At 42.5% G+C, this 21,078-nt stretch overlaps 2 protein-coding genes across 3 annotated transcripts in view; one reads left to right on the plus strand and one right to left on the minus strand.

The window, feature by feature from the left end:
* Positions 1 to 138: 138 nt before the first annotated feature.
* LOC140548019 (BTB/POZ domain-containing protein KCTD19-like) lies at positions 139 to 14,606 on the plus strand. Its single transcript, XM_072671368.1, has 16 exons — positions 139 to 411; positions 1,409 to 1,427; positions 2,913 to 3,137; positions 4,404 to 4,526; positions 4,781 to 4,979; positions 5,877 to 6,025; positions 6,128 to 6,243; positions 6,455 to 6,597; positions 6,790 to 6,873; positions 8,385 to 8,475; positions 10,274 to 10,775; positions 11,175 to 11,318; positions 12,119 to 12,163; positions 12,624 to 12,775; positions 13,843 to 13,950; positions 14,490 to 14,606. Exons 1-16 carry the CDS (start codon positions 139 to 141, stop codon positions 14,604 to 14,606), a joined length of 2,490 nt encoding a protein of 829 aa, XP_072527469.1.
* Positions 14,607 to 14,997: 391 nt separating this feature from the next.
* plekhg4 (pleckstrin homology domain containing, family G (with RhoGef domain) member 4) overlaps positions 14,998 to 21,078 on the minus strand; it is an 85,609-nt gene continuing 79,528 nt past the window's right edge. The window contains exons 16-24 of one of the 2 annotated variants that reach the window (XM_072671014.1): positions 20,677 to 20,766; positions 20,366 to 20,590; positions 20,094 to 20,264; positions 18,510 to 18,690; positions 17,911 to 18,027; positions 17,417 to 17,665; positions 16,844 to 17,040; positions 16,222 to 16,284; positions 14,998 to 16,085 (exon numbers count right to left, since the gene is read on the minus strand). In XM_072671014.1, coding sequence (XP_072527115.1) covers positions 16,246 to 16,284; positions 16,844 to 17,040; positions 17,417 to 17,665; positions 17,911 to 18,027; positions 18,510 to 18,690; positions 20,094 to 20,264; positions 20,366 to 20,590; positions 20,677 to 20,766 — 1,269 coding nt within the window. In that variant the 3' untranslated portion in view covers positions 14,998 to 16,085; positions 16,222 to 16,245. The remainder of the gene's footprint in view (positions 16,086 to 16,221; positions 16,285 to 16,843; positions 17,041 to 17,416; positions 17,666 to 17,910; positions 18,028 to 18,509; positions 18,691 to 20,093; positions 20,265 to 20,365; positions 20,591 to 20,676; positions 20,767 to 21,078) is intronic. The other variant, XM_072671015.1, reaches the window with a different exon arrangement.

Consider the following 21,078-nt stretch of genomic DNA (forward strand, 5'->3'; position numbering starts at 1 on the left):
CTGACCGCTGAACGTTTGCATAGCAACCCCTCGAGCTAGCTAGCTCAGCTTAATCCCGTTGGGTCGTTTTAGTGAGCTAGTTTTGTGTTTATATATAGTTTATTACTACATTAATAAATATAGCTAACGAGTGTCATCATGGCCGGGGCAGATGAGAGCTGTACCTTCAACGTTGGAGGGGCGTTTTTCTCCATCCCCCTGTGCAGACTCTCCTGCTTCCAGGACTGTGTGCTGCTGGAGGGAGCAGCTGCAGGAGGAGCCGCATCTCGGCTGTTTGTTGATCGGGATGGGAGCACGTTTAGACACGTGTGTTGCTTCATCAACACTGGAAAGCTGACTCCAACGTTTGAGTCGGAAATCAATATATTATATGAACTGGCAGCAGGTCTGCGGATTACACCTTTACAACAGGTGAAAGTAGCACGAGCTAAGTGTCACTTATGTCTATGCAGGGATTTCTAGCTAGCTAACGTGTTTATTTCCCAAGGCATGGAACTAAAGCCTAGTTGTGCACAGCTTCCTCTAGTCTAATCGTGCTTAGTGTTTAGTGTTTATTTTTCTGCAGGTTGTTTGTTTGTGTCTGTAGGCTAGGTGGGTTCCAGGTGGGCATGGGGTCTTGCCTATGACATGTGTAGACACACGTGTTCTTACTGGGCTTCCCAAATGGGCCCCATCGTTACATCCCATTCAGATCTGACATGGCCCAACATTGGATCCCCTCCAGAGTCAGTAAAGAAACCAGGAGGGGTTAAACATGGGTCCTGGTCTGGGCTGTACACTCACTGCACATAGGGCCCGGATGGGACCCATGTTAAACCCCTCCTCGTTTCTTTACCAACTCTAGTGGACATCCAAATGTTGGGCCAACATGCAACCCATGAACAAAATGTCTGATTTTGTACGTTATTTGTGATCCCAAAGGTTTTGCAACGTTTTCATACATGCAAACATTACTTACGTGCCCGTTCAGAGGATCTGCAGGTGACCGAATGGGCTGGCATCTGTACCAGCCAACAGGACCCAGCGGTCAGTGCAGCTCTCTCAGGTGAGGTCGATCACTGGCGTAATGGCGCCATCTGCTGGCAGTGTGTCGCACTGCACTGCACTTCACTTGCAGTTACCTTATATTGTTGCCATTGTTCTTACTCACAATACAGAGACAGTCCCTGTACACTTAAATATACAGCCTGGATTCAGGGGCCATGTCAGAAGTAGCTGAAAGATCTGGTCAGTGATTGTGGATAAGAAGCGCTCAGGTTAGGTGGGGAAGGGCAGTGTGTGATGTAATGTGCAGCACGGTGTGAGATGTGACTGCTTTTTGCATTGTTGATGTTGTATCCAAATCCACACTGAACTGGTGGCACTGATCATGCTTCAACGGTGCCAGTGGGGCTAGGTATGGCCTTAGTCACCAGGGAGGCTCTACAGTGTGGTTCTACAGTTATGAAGTTGGTTAGGTATGAAGGTGAATAGGTCTGAGAAGTCAGCTTGGAGGGGAGTGGGTCTGGGATGCCACACCTCACTATTAAACCTTCTGGAGGTGTCATAGGCTTAATTCAGCGACACACAGAAGATGGGAGGTGCCTACCTGTTGACCCCTGTGAAGAGCTTGCAAGGATATGGGAGAATGTGGCTGCAGAGAATGCACTGGGCCCTATGTGTAATCACAATTATTAGGTACAGGAGTTTTCAAAATTGATTTCACATGGTCAAATGGGGGGTGAAGCAGTCACATGCAGTCGTGCATACTGGTGCCTGAATGTAACCTCTGCACCATTTAAGGTGGAACAGAGAGGAAATTCAGATAAGAAGCCAACTTGAATATTTTTTTATTTGTTAAAACTTTAGGAAAAAGGTATTTCATATGTTTGAACATAGTATAACATCACATTTACTTATTTTTCCATACTATATGCCCTTTTAAAATACCCACGCCCATCTGCTGCCATCAACACAATATGCTAGCCTTCCTCTAACCCTTCATTATTGGTCACTTTTTGACCACAGAGCAGCTCTTGGCTGGATATTTTTAGGTGCTGGATCTGTCACTGCTGTGCTGAGAATAGGCCAACACCCAGATAGTATGTGGTCAACAGTGGTCCTGTGGTGGTCTCTTTCCAATAATGAATGTGGTTGAGTCTACAGTCTGTAACTGCACAGTCTGTGTATATATAGTAATATCATAATATTGTGTGGGAATAACCACCCTTGGCTCAGATAGATCACAGCATACACTGCATTAGGTGGTGGACAGTGTTCATTATAGGGGTTCTGGTCCACAGTGGCACGTTGATTGCTCAGTACCACTCACCGGAGGCATCGCTTCCCTCTGGTCAGTGGCCCGTGGTACTCAATGTGCAAGAAGATTATTCTCTACCCCTTCACTACAGCAGCTCTAGAACATCCCACATAGTTAGCAGTTTTTAAGATGCTACCACCCTTCGCCCATGGTTACAGTCATTGCAGAATATTATGACCACCCCTGGTTTGGAATGAATTTGGCCCAGGGCGTCGCAGCAGAGTGTAAAACCATAGACAAGTAACACAATTTCACTGAAGTCCAAAAGGGCATGATAATAGAGTACCGGGCGAAGGGTGGTAGCATCTCGAAAATCCGTCAAATATAAGGAACATTGTGTGCCTCCCAGTGGCATAATGTAGTTCCCTATGAGCCATTGATGCCAGACTCCAGACTGCCAGACTTTTTTTTTTCTCCCCAGTTTGGATGGCCAATTACCCAACCCATACGTATCACATGCAATACACATGAGCACTTTTTTTTTTACAAACTCTGAATGACCATATACTGGGTATCTACCCAGTTGTGCTCTCCTGGAGCCCCGATGGCTAGCAGCATGACTGGGATTCATGGTGGACTACTCTGGGTCTCTATAATTGTATTTCTTATTCAGGTTACCTCATTCCTAACCCTGCTATCAACCCTGCTGTGTATGATGCGCTACCGCTGGGACTGGTGGGCAGTCCGCTGGTGGACAGTGAGGAGGAGGTTCTGTACTGCTTTATTCCTCTGGAGCAGGTCTGTCTGCACCCAGGCCTGGTTAGCCATGACAGCCTGCTCTGGCTGTGTGAGGAGGTGGCCATAATACAGTGCAGCAGCCGTCTCTTCAGGTTTATAGGCAAGCACACACACTGTTTAAATGTTATTGTTTCTCTAGTTTGGGTTAGATAGAATCTTAATTATTGTACAAGAGTACATTGTTAAGAAATCAGGGACCATAAGAATCTTCTTGGCCTTCAGAGAGGTCTTAATGATTTCTAAAATGATACAAAAACAGAAAATCGTCCAGTCAGGATTTTTTGTCTGTGATCAGTCTTAGATATGCCATTCTGAATATGGCAAAAATTGGAAAACAATGCAAATGGTAAACAATTGTAGCAGCTCTGTCCCAGGACTCTATATATAGACTAAATATGTTGGTAAATATATGTTCATATCATATCAAATAAAACATTTTGATTTATAAATGGATATAAGCAGAGATTTTTCTTTTTGATATTGATGGCCCATCCTCTAACAGTCATGTTCTCCACTGCCACAAAATATTTTTTGCATGATGCTATAGAAAAACCACTAAAAGAAGAGATTTGTGATCGTGAAGAACCTTCTGAAGCTTTAAAAACCTACGAATCGCCCCTAACATAACATTTCAGTGACAATTTTCTTCATAGAACATTTATTTCTAACAAGTACTTACTGTAGCCCATTTGTTACCACCCCCCTCCCAGTAATGGAAAGGGACTCTCACACAACGGCAATGAAATCCTTTAATGGTTCATAGCCTAGTTGTGTAGTTCTTGGCCACGGTTCTTTAAAGAACATATAAAATGGTTCTATGTAGAATCAAAAATGGCTATACTGTTGTTCGGAAAAATGCAGTACAGTAGTGATAAAAGGAATGTTTACCCAACAAAGTGGCAAACTCTGTGTATATTTCTGGTATTACGTATTATGGACAGCATCTTTAGTCTGTGTTTTTTTCTTCAAATGCAAATGCAGTGCTTGTGCAGGTCGCGGTTAAACGTTGCTGGAGAAAATACTCGCTCACTCCTTTCAATGCAAAGAGAAAAAGAAAAAGAGACTTTTGGCAGTGAATTCAAAAACTCCTCCCAAACTTTTGCACATTTAACTGGGATTATAAAAAGGGGAATTGCACTGTTAGTTATTTTGGACAGCTATCATAGTCATCTGACAGCCAGACCCCAGCCCCCGCAATACATCACAGCGATTTCATAAAAAGCATTTGACAGATGGAGAACATTTTGCATGACAATTCTGCTGCGCCAGGACGCTGCAGTTTGGGGGTTTAAGTCAACAGAGTGAGTTCTGGCAGCTGCTGAAAGCTGATGTGAAAATGACCAGCGTTTGTTTTCGTTCGTTATAGCCAATTTCCTGCAGTCGGGAACGGTCTTGCTGCCGGAGCTGTTCTGTGATTACAAGGAGCTGTGTGATGTAGCCAAAATTGTGGGCATGACGGACTTTGTACAGACACTGCAGGACCTAAAGGGTAAGGTGTAAAACAGAGACCATTACAAAACCTGAAGAAGAGCTTTTCAGGAGACGGTTAGGAAACCCTTGTTATGCAGGAACTGTAAGCATGCAAATGTAAGATCTTTATTAATGAAATTGTACTTTCAGCGTTTTACTGATTCTGTAGAAACTTGCATAATCATGTTTAATATGTATGTGCCTCACTGAGACAGCAGAAACAACTTACCACTGTTAAATCTCATTTTTCATTTCTGTCTCATTTCCTGTCAGATTGGGATGAAGGCCGCTTCTCCTGTGATCCGTGTTCTGAAGGCCAGTTGAGCTGTGCGCTGGAGCCCCTTTATGTTCTGAGTCTGAGCCTGGTAGTCAAGTACCCAGACTCCTCACTGGGACAACTGCGTGTTGAGAGTAATCTGGAAGGCAGCAGATTGTACATCACAGGAAATGGAGTGCTCTTCCAGCATGCAGAGTGAGTCAGAATGAGGTTGGGTGGTTTGGTAATTTGGAACGAAGTGCAGGTAGTTTATAAGAGATTGGATCATTTGGGAGTTGAGGATGCTGGGAATTTCGAATGTTGGGTGTTTAGTATGTTACTGAAATTTGGAAAACCAGCAAGTTTGTTGGGATTTGGCAGTTTTTTGAGCATTTGCGAGATTGTTAGAGGTTTAGAATGTATTTGGCTGTTTGAATGTTGAGTTTTGTATGTTAAGATGTTTGTTATCGGACCTTGTTTTAAAAAAGAATTTTAAATATTAGGGGTTTGGGATGCTATTAAGAATTTGGTAAGGGGATTATAGTTGGGTCACTTTCAGGAGTGTGTGATGTTGTGGATTTGGAATGTCGGGAGTTTGTGATATTGAGCATTTGAGACATCATAATAATTTGAAATGCTTTTGGCTGTTTGAAATGTTGCTGGTAGTTTTGGATGTTAATGAGAGTTTGTTCTTGGTCTTGGGGAAGGTGGAATGTTGGGAGTTTGGGATGTTAATGGGAGTTTGTTCTGGGACTTTGTTGACAAGGTGAGATATTGGAATGTTGGGATAGTGCTTGGAATTTAGGGCACTTTTGGATCTTATGATATTGGGAATTTGGAATGTTGGGAGGTTGGGATGTTTGTTGAGGTCACTGATGGGACATTGTCAGAAGTTTGCAATGCTCTTGGCAGTTTGGATGCTAATAGGAGTTTTTTCTGGACCTTATTGGAAGATGGCATTATTGGGAATTTTAGATGGCATTAGATGTTTGAGATGTGGTTGTGATGTGGAACATTGTTGTTAGGATGGAATTCTGCATAGTTGTTAAGGTGGAAGGTTGGGAGCCTGGCATTATGTCAGGACTATTTAAATGCTGTTTTACTTTGTTAAAGGAATTGGCTGGGAACATCACGTCTGCCTCTGACAAGGACTGGAGAAGAGCTGCCCTGCCTGTGCGCTTACCTGGACAAACAGGATGGAGTTTACTTGGCTATCAAAGAGGCTCTGAGAGAGCTTTTGCAAACAAGGACAACCACGGATGGTCAGAATATGCACACAGTAACAGTTCCCACAAGCCATCCTTGGCATTAAAGCCTGGATGAGAGAATTTTGGCTTGAATCGTTCCCCTTCTCTCTTTAATAGGATCTATAAGTGCCAGGTCCCGGTCTGCCTCAGTAACAACATTCACCCTTTATAAAGTTATTAAAGTTTATGCTGGAACTCACTGGTACGCTACTTGCTTCCAAACCCTTATAAAGGTATGTGAAATGTAGCTCAGCTTCAGAATCTATCCTCTTTTAAATAAATCTTAGGGACATTGTCAGCCAAAATCAGTCCAAACAGAAAAAGGAACGGAAAATGGACAAAAACACTTTTACAAGTCACCCTCCTTTCAGATGTTAAACTGGAGTGGTTTTCAGCACTTGAGCTGTGAGGAGTTTATAATGAATGTGAAATCCTGTCCTCCAGCACCCTGAGCTCCTCTCCAATTCTGCTAAGAGCAAATGGATTGTGTTTGGGGAAAGTCTACTGGTTAAGGGCGACGGCCAAATGTTCCGGCACATTCTCAATTTCCTGAGATGTGGCCGCCTCCTGCTCCCAGCGCACTTCAGGTGAGGCTCTTGGGAATGCTTTTCTGGATTGAGAAGAAAACTAGTTTTTGGGTACCAATTGTTCCAATGAAGTAATGGCACTGAAATAAAATGTCAACTGTGGTTTGATACTTGACAGAGAAACTGTATTACATGAGTAATGCTTTTGAACAATTGACTAAAGTACTCTAACACGGGTAAATGTGTTTGCAGGGAATGGCCTTTGCTGTGTCAGGAGATTGAGGCATTTCAGATACCTGACCTGTCCAGGGCTTTGCAGGAATGTTCTGATTACAGGTGAAAGAGTTAGGGTTCTTCAACAGGGAGGTCATTAGGCTCATACTGGATCAGTCTTTGTAAACACAGTGTGTTACAGAAATAGCCAATGGTCAATTGTCAAATTAGCCAAAATGTTTGGTGTCCACTGACAGGTGAAGTAAACAGTCAGTTCTTGAAGGTGGTGTGTTAAAAGCAGGAAAAATTGGCGAGCATGAGCATCTGAGCCACTTTGACAAGAGCCAAATTGAGATGACTAGACAACTGGGTCAGAACATCCCCAAAACATCATGCACCTAAGCACTTTTTATTAAACGAGTTAAACTGATTAAACTATTTAAATATACTAATTAATTAATTCATATATATTAATTAATTCAATCAAATGCTTCCTACACAACATGTCTGTTTTATACTGTCAACTTTAATGTTTACAATACTGTAGAGATCAGGTCTTGAAGAAATATGACTTACTTTTATCAAAGGCTATTGAAATTATTACCCAAAAACTGATCACCACAATTCCACAGAATTGGATTACAACTTAATGGAGCCATATAATCAACTGCTCAAAAATGATTGAATTTACTGAAGACTGTATTTTTACTGTATTAATTTACTGACTGTACATTTTAGCAGAAGTTACAGTTGCCCATATAAGAGCCACAATACACTATATAGTCAAATGTTTGTGGACACCCCTTCTAATTAATGCATTCATTTACTTTAAGTTACAACCATTACTGCCACAGATGTGCAAATGCACACGCATACAGCTCGTCTAGTCCCTGGAGAGAAGTAGTGCCAATAGAATAGGACTCTCTGGAGCAGATAAACTTGAACCTATTGGCACCATGTCCAATGCCAGGAAGAGGCTAGAGGGGTATAAAACTCCCTAGCATTGAACTGTGGAGCAGTGGAACTGTGTTCTCTGGAATGAGGTGGGGTGGTGATCATCCAACATCCTGATCTTACTTCTGCTCTTATCGCTGAATGTTATTAGATCCTCACAGCAATGCTCCAACATCTGGTAGAATCTAGTCATTCCTAGACAGTTACTCCAACAAAAGCAGGATGATCTCTTTTTAATACTCTTGATTCTCAATGTTTTATCTGTATATTAATTATGGAGTCATATGATCAACTAATCTACTACTTTAAATCTATTAAGGAACCAATTTTGAACATGTGAAAATCAAGCCAACTTCAACACAGTCCTCCACAGCTGTATGTAGTAGTGTAATTGATAACAGTTCAATCCCGTCTGATAAGGATTACATCAGTCTGTTGAGATGTCCATTTTTAATCCTGTTTTTTGCTCACTGGGCGCCAGTTAGCACTGAAGTTTCTATTTCAGCACTTCACCTGCTGTTTCTGAGTGTGAATTGGGATTGAGGTCTGGTGATACGTGTGCCGGTGTCCTCTAATGCAGTAGAGCCTTTTCATGTAAACAGGCCTTAATTTGTAAATGGCAGCTTTTACTGATTGGGTTCCTGCATACACTGTTGTGATTGGTGTTTGTGTTGCTTCAGGGCGTGGTGTAAGGCAAAGGACCAGGCAAGGACCACATCTAAGTTCATTAAGGATGAAGATGACTTCATACACTATGGACTCAGCAATGAGGTTGGTACTTGCGTGTCTAGACAGATAGTGTAAAACAAACAGTTTCTAATGTAGCTCCATTTCCCTTGGATAATTAATGCTGAATGAATGCTGGGGGAACATCAGCTGAAGCAGCATGATCTGATACAGTTGGATGGCTGTCAGAATCAACTGACGATAGAGCTACACTTCCAAGCTCTTCTGTGGGGCTGCTCACTGTAGCAACACGCTTCAGGAATTTAATTTAAAGTTGTGGTGGAACAGCCAGCCCCCCCCACCCCACCCCCCTCTGCCAGGGGCTTGTGGGATGTTTGAGTTGAGGGATCATATTCAGAGGTGAACGTGCTTTAGGTATTAAAAGAGCATCACATAATTCAAAATCCATCATTCAAAATGTGGCCAGTGCTGGACAGGATGATCCTGCCATGAATTTGTGATCGGTTGACTTTGTGATTTTACGATAAGGAAGTGAATGTTGCTCTTTGTTTTCGGAGAGATATAATAAACAGTTATTATTTTTATGATAAAGTGCTGTGATGTTGAGTTAGTCTTCTGACGAGCAAAAAGTAATGTTTCCTGTTTGGGGTTATAGGTGTCTTAATGGCTTGTCTATCCTGTAGCTGGCCGTCTCCTTAACTTTCACAAGCATGTTTTGTCTTTTCAAATTATTTCCCCGCAGACAGTTTTACAGTGTACTAAACTGTACTAATGTGCATTTAATAACTTGTGTTATTGAGGAGCACAGTGGTCTAAGCATGTCTAAGCAACTGTTACACATCAGACCAGTATTTTTTGGGCAACTTTTTAACTTTCATGCTCAACTATACTAAAATGTAGTAGTATGTAGCCTCGCTTTGTTGTTCTCACAAACTAGCTGTTGCAGTTAGCCTCGAAAGGCTTTCGCTAGTGTGGATGGCTTGGTGTATGTAAATTGTTTTGTATGTAAATGGCTGGGTGTATGTAAATTTACATAAAATCTCCAGACCAAGACTAAACAAGCTAACTTTGCTGAACACAGCAGTATTTGAGGTTCATGGTGTGTTACTTCCACTCTCATTATTCAACTATGTTAAAAAGATAAATACAGTTTCTGTTCTAGGGCACCTTTCAGTGAGATTCTGCACTTTTGAGCTCCAGAAGTGTGACAATGCAGAAATGAGGATCGTAAAATTAGTAAAGCACTGTTTACTAGTCTTTAGCTCCCGGAAATCAGTATCAGTGGTTAAAAAAAAACTGATGGCCTGTGAACAACAACTAGTAGCTGCCTAAACTGCAAAATAACAGTAGCTGGCAAGAACTCCATGAACTCCATGAAATCCAGACTTGTAGAACTTTAAACTGTCCTCCATATGCAACAAAATACAGTGACAACTTGAAAAGTTACTATTAAACATTAAACATCAGCGGTTAGAGCGCCGGGATATCGATAACAGGGTTGTGGGTTCGATTCTCGGGCTCGGCAAGCTGCCATTGTTGGGCCCTTGAGTAAGGCCCTTTACCCTCTCTGCTCCCCGGGCGCTGGAGTTGGCTGCCCACCGCTCTGGGTGTGTGTGTGTACTCACTGCCCCTAACACATGTGTGTGTGTGTGTGTGAGTGTGTGTTCACTACCAGATGGGTTAAATGCGGAGGACACATTTCGCTGTACAGTGTACACTGTACAGTGACAAATACGTGCACCTTTAAAACACATTCAGAGAGCATCCAAATGGCTACTTCAGACTCCAACTGTCTGTGGCTTTATAAAGCCTGGAAGTGGCATTGTGAAAGTGCCTTAGTTTAGTGACGTGATGCTGTTCCTACCATATGGCCCACTTTTAGGTCAAAGCCCTCAATCTGTGGAGTGCACCAGAAGATTATTGGAACAGGGAAATGTCCTCCCTGCTGCACATGTTGTGTGAAGGCTGGCGGGAGATGGAGTGTCCTCTGCTGAGCCCACTGGACCGCCTGGCTGTACTGGTTGAAGCCTCAGTAGGCAGTTCGAGCAGAAAGCTGGAGAGGATGCTAGCAGGTCTTTCACGTTCTGCAAAGTCTGCCGCAATTGCCATGCTGCTGAGCAGCAGAGATCTACAGCAAAGCTCTAACACAAGCAATGCTCAAAAGGAACAGACACACAGAAGAGACAGTCCAGAGCACCACAGCATGTGTTCATACAGGGGACCAGCTCAGGCTTCTGGCACAGCTCTGAGAACGAGGGTACAGCTTCAAAACACAGGAACAAGACGGCGCATTCGGTCTCACAGCTCTGAGGAGCGAGAGGACACACGACCTAGCAGCACACCCAGATCTTCCAGTCGCAAGCCTCATGCTAAAACATGGTCAGGTAAGATAACAGTGGTTTCAGTTGAAAAGACCCCTTCATTTAAGATTTCCTTTAAAGCGATAATTTGGATAAATTAGATGTGCAGTTTTCTCCTCAGTCCAAATGTGATCAATCATTGAAGATGTGTTAGGTGGCCAAGGTTTGCTTATTTATGTTTTGTCTGGAGATACGAGGCCAATTCCAGTAATTAGTAATAGAAGCTCATAGCCAGCAGTTAAGAGTCTGTTTAGAGCAAGCGTGTGATGATTTAGGCTGGCCCAGTTACAAGCTTATGTTGCATGTTAGCTACATTAGCCTTGTGTCTTCAGACTAAAGCGAAACAAACAAACTTTCGTTTTAAGGTTTAGCTGATTCTCAGATTACCTGAGAAAGTCAATAATGCACAATCATTTGGTGCAGGTCAGAAGGTTAGGAGCAGTCGTTTGTTTCCTGACAGTATCGGCACATCCCCTGCCAGAGGCTTCATTTTAAGGGTGGGCCATCCTCCTGTGGTGGGAAGAGGAGAAGCAGGAGGCTACTTCACTCAGAGCATCATCTACACAGGTTAACTAAGAACTCCCACCCCCTTCGGACAACTCAGCACTTGCAGTTGTAGGGTCAGATTGTATATTTCAGTTTGTTTCATTGGCTGAACCTTATCTGTTCTCAGCACTGTGAGAACAGCTCCTCGCTCCCTTGCATTCCACTGTTTGGAAATGGCAGCTACTTTTCTCATTATCTAAGCATTTAGTGACAGAAAGGTATATTAACAAACAAACCTCTTCCTTCTCCTACACCATTCCAGAGATACACAATATGTCCAAATGTTTGTGGACACCCCCTCCAATAAACACATTCAGCTGCTTTATTTGCTGTAGAGAAGTGTTGTGAATAGAATAGGACTCTCTGGAACAGATTAACATGAATGTATTGGCACCATGCCTAATGCCAGACATCGGCTAGAGGGGTATAAAGCCCCCCAGCATTGAGCTGTGGAGCACTGGAAATGTGCTCATTGGAGTGAGCCTTCGATTTCACTACCCTTGATTTTTGGAACAAATAATGAATGAGCAGATGTCCCAATACCTTTGTCCATATGTTATACATATGTATATGTTTTTATAGTTGGGATGACTGTCCAAGGTACTTCTGCGAGTGTTACTGAGGTTCTTTTTAAAGGGATAGTTTGGCCAAAAATATTAAGTTGGTTTTCCTCTAAGCTCCATGTGTTGTTGATCAGCCAGGATGTATTATTGCAGTATGATGAATATAAATCTGGACCATTACTACCATAGGAATTAGACCAGACTCAGTAAATGTGTTGTAAAGAATGAAGTATGACTGCTTTCATATTTCTCCAACAGCTGAACAACCTCTGATGGTGCAGCCCACCAGGACAGACACCAGCGGTGAGATACTGTTTTCCTCACTGATCCATGTCCAGGATCTCAGGGTTATCTTGGCACTCAAGTCCTGTGTAGTGGCGATAATTTGTCCGTTTTTCATTCTAGCATGATCAACACAAGGGGGCGACAGAGATCTTCTCGTCCTTTTCCCCTCGTTTGTCTGCATTATCTGAATTGTCTGACAAAGTTAGAGAAACGATTCTGGTGCTGCAGAATCACGCAAATGTTTGGGTGTTTATCCTCCAGCTCTGAAACAAAAATTGCTCAATCATTCTCATCCCCCTCCCCCTCCATATGCATAATTCAGCCAGTCAATTAGAGCTCGCTCTGGCTCTGCTTGATTTTGAGGTTTCCGGCTTTTCTTCAGAAAAAGGAAGATCAAACTGTGGAGAAACCTTCTGTGGTATTTCCTGTAATGCTTCTGGCAGTGGCTCTTAAACTGATTTGTTATCTTCTCCTCCAGATGTGGCATTTGCATACTTCAGTTTGTCTTTTGAGGAGATGGCATATGCTCGCGAGTGCCATGCCTTCCTCACTGGCACCATCTTAGACTCTGCCAGGCTGGATACAAAGGACAGAAGTCAGAAAATTGGGAACCTGGTCTACAATCTCTGGGTGAGGCTACAACCTTCACTAATTCAGGACTTCCCTAACTTTCTAAACACAGTCTAGAAAACAGATGCCCATCTGTTTGAAGTCAACCTGAAACCTAAATGAAACTTGCTGGTGAGCTTGTTAGTTGATGTCACTGGTCATATTCAGTACTGTGTAAAAGACAAACCTCCACAACCTTTAATGAAAGTGTGGCGACTTTTGTCCACCTCAGAAATCTTTGATTACGTCACTGCACCATCAGGTATGAAGAACTAATCTTATCCAAGAGCATCATGTCTCCAACTCCCTCCACCCCACTGGGCCTTGAGGAAAACACGGCCAGCTAGCTTTGAAACCCTCCTTGATCCCATGTTTTACACTGAAGGGAATTATAGTAGGGAGGAAATGCTTTCGGGTTTATTCATAATTGACTGTAGTAAACCAAGATTTTCCATAATCCCTAAACCTAACACTCACTGTAATTCTAAGTGAAGTTATGAAATAACAAGGCTTTGGGAGATGGACTGAATTTACCACAATTGACAATCACCTTTACCCCATCTTCTCTCTCTGTTCTCATCGCTCACCTAAGCTACAGGGGGGGCAGGCTTCACAGATGCCTCTTAAGCCACGCTGAACTCCATCCAGAAGACCCATTCTGTTGAGTTTGACCCCTTAACTTAACACTTATTCCAACTCTAACCTTCACTTCAGTTTACAACCTAAACCTACCACTGACTAGAACTCTAATCTTAACCTCAACCCCAAAAACTAAACCTAATCCTAATCACAATTTCAATGCAAGACCTTAACTTCAACCCATGACCTAAACCTTACATAAACCCAGCTTAATCCACATCCAACCCCTAAATTGAGCCCAAAAGCCTAAACCTAACCTATCACACTTACCCATTTAGCCCTGATGCTGTAGATGTCTGTAATAATTGTGGACAAAGATTAAGCCTTTACCTGGACTAGCATTTTTAAAAGATGCCATGCATGTACATGCTCTTACTTGACTACAATGATTTTGACCATCGAGGCCCCAAAGCTCTGAACATTGTGGCTTAATGTGTGTGATCCTGCAGGTGGGTCATGCTACAGTGGAGGACTTTGTGCAGAAACTGTTGACAGTGATGTGCATCAAACCACAAAAACAGCTGGAAAAGCGAGAAAAGCTCCTGCAGTGGTTAAAGGTGACTACATCTGTTCCATATGTGCGTTACAAGCATGTCTAAATTGGTGCACACATGATCTTCTGAACAGGTTAACCAAGTTCTCAGAGTGCTTTTAAAGACACTGCCACATTGAGAACATTTAGTAGAAGGAACTGGGTTCCTTCCTGGCCATAGCACTGGGTACTTTAATATTCCACTAATCTCAGCTCATCAGCGAATTAGCAAGAGCTCTTAAAGTGAGATCAGAGAGGGAAAACACTCATTTCTGCAGAGCTGTATCCTGAAAGCACCCCAGTTATACACTTATGTAAGGTTTCTTTAATAGGACAGCACCCATGACCTCTGCATGACATAAATCTGCATAAGCATTTCTAAAGACTTATCAGTGGTGATTAAAATGGCTTTTTTCTATTTTAATGTAATTTCACCTCACCAAATGTGAGTAAATAAGCTTTTATTAAATGCAGTGTAGCCTAATGAAGGCTGTCCTTCAGTACACTGCTGCCAAAATAGCACAGATTATATACATGATTGATTTGTTCATTTCTCCTGATTAGTTCACGCTACCGCTGGCAAAGACATACACTCAGTGTGTAAGAGAGCTGCTGAAGAAAACCCACCTCCAGACACGCTCACTTCCTCTGGATCTCCATACCGAAACGGTGTGTATATGAATTAATATACTGTTGCTTTCCTGCAAAAACCTTGTTTTTGAGTTTTTGACAAAATTATGATGAAAGGAAAACAGAAATGTTCCATAATTACTTTGTCAATTATGTTTGAACTCCATTGAAAGTTAAGGTGTTTTTGCATGACAGCGACCAATATGGATTTTACAGAATGACCTGGATGTTCTTTGTGACGTTAATATAAAAGCAGGATTTTTCCCCCCTTTTTTAAATACCCTTGATTTTGGAAGAAACAATGAATAAGCAGGTGTCCCAATACATTTGTCCATATCAGGTAGGTGAGATCCAGCCAAAACAGATGTGAAATGAAACTCGCGTTCATTATGGATACAAAGCAATCCACTTTTATTAAATATGGATTTAAACTTGTTAGGAAATGTCACTTTTTGAGTACTGAGTACACATTCACGCTCCAGCTGTAAGTGGAAAGTCAGCGCCTAGTCTTTTTTTTTTCTTTTGTAAAGTTTGGATTGCTTTCATAGTCAGTGATTAAGAATGGCACTTTAGTGATTCCCTGTCTGGCTGACTAATGTATAATGCATGTACGAAGTTATCACAGTCCTTACCCCCTACTCGCTATGTACTCAAAGCACCACTGGTGCAGATATTTACAGGCAATGTGCATTTTTATTTGTCTGTTTTTGCCGTTTTATTTGAAACTCCAACAAGACAACTGAAATAAAATGAAACTCCTGCCCCTCTCTCTTCAAACAAGGGCGGCCCAGCAGTGGCCAGCGGCTGTGAGCAGCACAAGAGGGCACGACTGACCTGAGGCCAGTGGAAATTTCCCCCATCTCCTCAACTTGCTGACTCTACAGGAACTCTGAAAGAGCGGGTCTGACTGTCAAAAGGTGGCGGAACGAGGACTCTGCGTGACCACAGAGAAGCAAACAGCATTCAAACTGAAAATACTGGCCACAGGTCAGCTTCAAGAACATCAACAATAATAGCTGAATAAAGACTAAACAGTCCACAGTCTTCAGAACAGAGCGCTGGTGTAGGAGGAAAGAAAATCAGACTGCTACTCATAGCCTCAGGTTTTAGCTATACCTTCTGGTACCAAGGTATTTCTAAACCAACAGGTTTGTAGTCTTGCATTCTACAGCAAAGAAAAGTGGTCAACAGACAAACAGAGAAACTGAAACAGTTCATAACTGCATTAGAAACTAAAACAACACATATTTACAGTTATAGATAAGAGTATAGAAAACTACTGTACCAGGACTTTTGAAAAGATAAATACAAGAATATTTAAATCAGCTTTCTTAAAAACAATAAAACAGAAACTATAAAGGCTATGAAAGCTCACAAGTGGCTTCTTTTTTTAAACAGTGCTATTTTCCAGCTCTTGCAGAAGTCCACATGAGATGAGATTTGCTGGAGTTGTTTGAGAGGAACAATAAATACTGGCTTGAGTCCTCTTCTGCATGTGTCTTCTCTTATGGGAGTATCTGGGCATTAAACCTGTGAAATAAGACATGGCAGAATTACACACCGTGTATTCAGTATGAACTTTGCTAAGGATGATGGCACTGCTATGCATGCAGGTGATTTGGCTGGATGGTTGGAGCAGTTGTATGAGAGCAGAAGCAGAACTTACGGCAGCAGTGGTTACAGCAAGCGCTCACACTATAGTGGATGGGCCTATAACCTGAGCGCCTTTCTGTGGAGGGGAAGGAGATGGGGAGTGTTTATTATTACAGTGTTACGGGGTCTGTTTTAGTGCTCTATGATACTGTGATGTGTGTTTTATTGTGTATTAGGATAGACATTATGAGCCCATTATAAGGCATCACAAATAATGTTAGTTCTGGAATAGAAAGGAGTTGTGATAAAGGCCTAAAGATGAACAGTGTAACTGTTAAAATACTTGTATGTATGACCTCCAAACAAAAAGTCCAAACCAAACACAGACAGGGTGATGGCAGGCATGGACAACCTTCCACAGCAAGTTCTCACTTGCATCCAACAGAATTAAACAGAAAGAAAACTGTGTTTCTACATTTTAAAGGCATGGAAAATCCAGACTTGGCAACTATGCTGTGTTATATATTAAAATATCAAATTTCAGAGCATAGATCAAGCTAATGCACAAATATTGGTCTAAGAAACGGGAGAAGTCCAGTTCTTTCCATTGTCTTTAGTTGGATCTGGAAGGGTTGGACTTTGTGCCAAAGTCTTTAAAAGGTATGCCTGACAAGCGCACACAAACAGATACTGACCGCTGAAATGTACTGGCTGTTAAAGCATGGTTTGTGGTCGGAGGGGGAGGCGATGGAGGAGTAGCAGGAGGTGTCGCAGGGAGAGCTGGGCTCCTCAGATAGAGCCTCAGGGAGGTGACTGGACACACAGCCACTATCTGAACCACTCGAGCCACTGCCCGATAGACAGTGTGAGGAAGATCCAGAACTCTCTGTAGCTAAACAGGCATAAATAACTGTGTTTACCCACAACATTCAGGTAAACACAAATACATTCTATAAAAGTGGAGTACCTAGCACACCATATTTCTTACGCCATATTTTGATTACTCTATTACAGGAATACTGCACTGCTAACATCTGATTGTTACTGAAACATCCATGAACTTCAAAAGACTGTACATAGGTCTATAATTCCTAATAAATGGCTACTAACTATTAATCATAAGATTAATAACTGACTCCTAAAGCCTGGAGCACAACAATACTCAACATATTACTCAAGTATATTCTATGTAAATCAGTGTTATGTTAAAATAGTTGTCAGAGGACAGTGAGTCTTCGCATAATGCTATGATATGTTCTAATACATACTCATAGATGGTTGGCTGCTGGTCTCATGCTCTAGTTCATCCTCTTCAATGCAGGGGCCGACAAGGGGTCTCTCCCCTGGCAGCAGTGTCTGGCTGCTGTACACGTGCAGATTCAGGGGCCCAAGCAGCGTAGATGAGGAGGGCCCACCAGCCACCGGAGGGCCACTAACAGGAGCGCTCACTGGAGCTCTTTTAAATGGATTCGAGTGGTCAAACAGGGAGACTGCGATGGAAGCCCTCGTCCTGGCTCCTGTAGGAACAGAAGTGTGTGATCAGAAGAATGGCTTGATGTGTTTAGAGGCACAGACCTTGTGGTCTCGTTAAAGTTAGTTACAGGGCAACATTTCCAGGAACAGATTAAGGCAAGTCTGCAACAGCAAAGCTTACTGATACTGAAATATATGATGCTGGGTCAGAAAATCTCCCATTACATGTACATGTCAGCATCGAGAACCAAATAAAAGTGCACAAGCTCTGAAATGGTCATATACATACCTCTGCCCTTCATGATGTAATCAATGGCCCGGTCATTAATAGCAGCATCGCTGGGCTTGATATCTAGAAAGGGCTTGTTGCCGACTCCCATAGACACCATTTCCTGCATACGTATCTCTGCACACACAAGCACACATACATACTGAGTAACATTACCACAAATGCATAAACCTGGACAGCAGCAGTGAACTAGAAATGTACCTTTGAGAAATCAGCCATTTATTGTATAAAATATACAGCGCTAAGCCAGACTGTAAACTTGAGATGCTTTCAAAGGCCTAACGATTTGGGTTTTCTTCACACTCCCAGATTCCACATCCAACTGTAGTAAGACAATACAGGTGTGATTCAAATGAGCAGTCTTATAAAAAGCCCATTCCTGCAGCCTGGGGCCGACTGCAGCTACAAATGCAGAATTAATGATTACCAAACATGCTGAGGTGCTGGGAAACAGGAGACCCTTTAAACAGACTCGCTCTCTAATTCTCTCCCCTTCATCCATTCTTCTGATTTGATGACTTGACACAAAGCCCCAAAACTCACCACACCAGCTCAACACTCGCAGAGAAACACACGCGCACACACACACGCGCACACACCTTTGTTGCGTGTGGCCTGTTGCCACAGAATGCGGGCGATGTCAGAGGTCCAGGCATGTTTGATGTCGGCTGTAGCAGCCTGAAGGATGTAGGTCTGGTTCTTTGATGTTCTCCTTCGGAACCAGACCTCAAAGCGCAACCCGTTTTCCCCTGACGTCTCAGTCATCCCCACATCAGCAGTCTGCAGCAGAGAGAGAGAGAGAGATATTCATGAAGTATGGAGAGAAGCAGTCATTGTGTGTGTGATACCAGTCCAGCTGTGTCCAGGTATGAAGGTAATTTTTGATCCATTCAGGTCAGAGTGTCTAGCAGTTTGGTGACTTTTCTTATATGAAAAAACAACCAAACCAGGTAACTGGTGTTAGATCAGGTGTGCTTAATATAGAAAAATAACCCAGATCTGTTCTAAAACACAGTGTTAAAACAGTTGTAATAGCCAACTTGGCTGGTGTTTGTTGGCTTGTGACAGTCAAAAAACTGCCACCAACCAATTTGTATACCAATAAACCACATAAGCAACCACAGAAACCACAGAAGCAAGTCTATTTCAGATTATTTTACATATCAAGTCAAATGTATGATAACTCTGAATGAACTTTGAGCAGAAAACAGTGCTGGACTAAGGTACTGAGGGAGTGCTATACTGTGAAGTATTGGCACTAGTGTGCTGTAGTTGTAGATCAGACCAGCAGTGCTGATATCCACAGTATTGCAAATATACCACAGTTTTAGTCCTGATATTAAAGACTTTCAGACAATGAAGACACAAAAACTGATACACATAAGTTTAATAACCTCCACGAAGCAACAGAGATCTAGGCCATTTGTGAATGCAACTGCATTTAACATTAAACACTAATGCCGCTTTAAACACAGAAACGAGGCGTTCGTCAATACCAGCAGGTAGGCCTGTCGACTTAAAATTGTACAATATATGGACATATCACATCATTTTTGCTGATCTCTATATTGCCCATTTGTGTTTACAAAGTTTATAGCTATTTAAAAGGGTGTGAAGGAAATAGTTACATTTGCAGATGTATCAAAGGTGTAGCCCAGTCATTCTTACACATCGCCATCTGCTGGAGCCTGAAGTTACTAACACCTTTTTTTTTAATCATAAAATTATGTTTAAATGGCAACATCATTTTATCATTATGTCACATTGCAATTATTTCGGGGACAATACGTCATCCAAAACAAATGGCCTACCCTGCTTATGCTTGAATTGGGAGCATTTTGTTGCTTGCTTGTGTTGCTTACAGTTAGGATATGGTTGTATTTATTATACTGTAAGTTTGTTTTGTCAGGTGCATTACTGGTCACTTTAAACTCTGCTGTTACTACATTAACGGCTTGCGGTCATTGCTAGGTTACAGGCAAATAAGACACAACACAACAGTTACACAACAGTTGTTTGGAGTGTTGCTCTCCGAAATGCCTCTTAGCCAATTACATTGTGAGGATAGAAAACTGAACTGTGGTGTAATTGAATTGAACTAATAGAATAAAACAATACTTCTGCAACCAAGAACACTTTCTAACTGAGGTCATTAGGAGTCGAGCTGCACAGATGTAACTTACTTTAAAGGAGTGTTTGTATATGTACACATCCAGGCCTCCTTCAATCCGTTTTGGTTTGCTGAACAGTACCAGGTCCTCAAACAGGAAAACGTGTCTCTGGCACTTTTTCCTTCCATACCAGATGGTAAACTCGTCCTGCCGAACCAGCTGCCCCTGCTCTTTCAGATTCACCTGAGACAGCGAGACGAACAGCAGAACAAACTTAGAACAACTGTTATGCATGCTGGATTTATCATGGACACGTTTTTCTTGTGACAATGGTTTTTACTCACGTCGCAGTCGCGGATGGCGTCCATGGCGAGGAGGTCGTTGCCGTGCCGGAGCTGGAACTTGACCATCTCGGCGGCAGCACGCAGGTAGGACAGCTCCTGCTCCTGAGCCTCACTCACCTCTTTAATAAGGTCTTTGAGGAGCAGGGCGTATTTACTCATCCGCTGAATGGGCTTCAGCAGGTACGAGGCCAAGTCCATCTTATCTTCCAGCTCCAGCTGCTTATGCTGAGAGAGAAATAGATAAGACACTCAAGCACAAGCATGGTGGGACATTTGTCTGTTGATGTTTGTGCAGTGGTCCATTTACCTACCCTAAAGAAGCTGTTGCCATGGCTGGCCAGCAGTGCATCTGACTTAGGCTTATTCTTGCTGTATAGAGCGTACAATCCAAACTGGTCTTGCTGCAAATTGACAAACAAAGGCAACATGATCAGGCTTGACTTTTGGCTAACTGAGAATTCCTACTGTCTAAACTACTACAAATCCACAGTCCACCAGTCCAGTCCAGCATTTCAAACCCTGAGGAACAACCTGTCACTCTTTATTGGCCAGGAGATGTTGAATGGAGTGGAACAGCCATTTATTTTCAGTTTTATTTGGACGCCGTTTTCCAGCGATATGGTGCAAACTGCTTTATAATGTGTTTTATGTTCATTTGACACGAGCCGAGCAGCTTTCGCTGTGCCAAGAATGTGTCAGGTAATTTTAGACCC

The sequence above is a fragment of the Salminus brasiliensis genome, chromosome 25 (genome assembly GCF_030463535.1).
Source record: "Salminus brasiliensis chromosome 25, fSalBra1.hap2, whole genome shotgun sequence".
Taxonomy (NCBI): domain Eukaryota; kingdom Metazoa; phylum Chordata; class Actinopteri; order Characiformes; family Bryconidae; genus Salminus; species Salminus brasiliensis.

Bases quoted from the DNA above. Each gene is read 5' to 3' on its own strand.
- LOC140548019 (XM_072671368.1), top strand. From the start codon at position 139: ATGGCCGGGGCAGATGAGAGCTGTACCTTCAACGTTGGAGGGGCGTTT. The intron at 6,026-6,127 runs GTCAGAATATGC...TCTCTTTAATAG, and splicing joins AACAAGGACAACCACGGATG to GATCTATAAGTGCCAGGTCC. The intron at 6,598-6,789 runs GTGAGGCTCTTG...ATGTGTTTGCAG, and splicing joins CTGCTCCCAGCGCACTTCAG to GGAATGGCCTTTGCTGTGTC.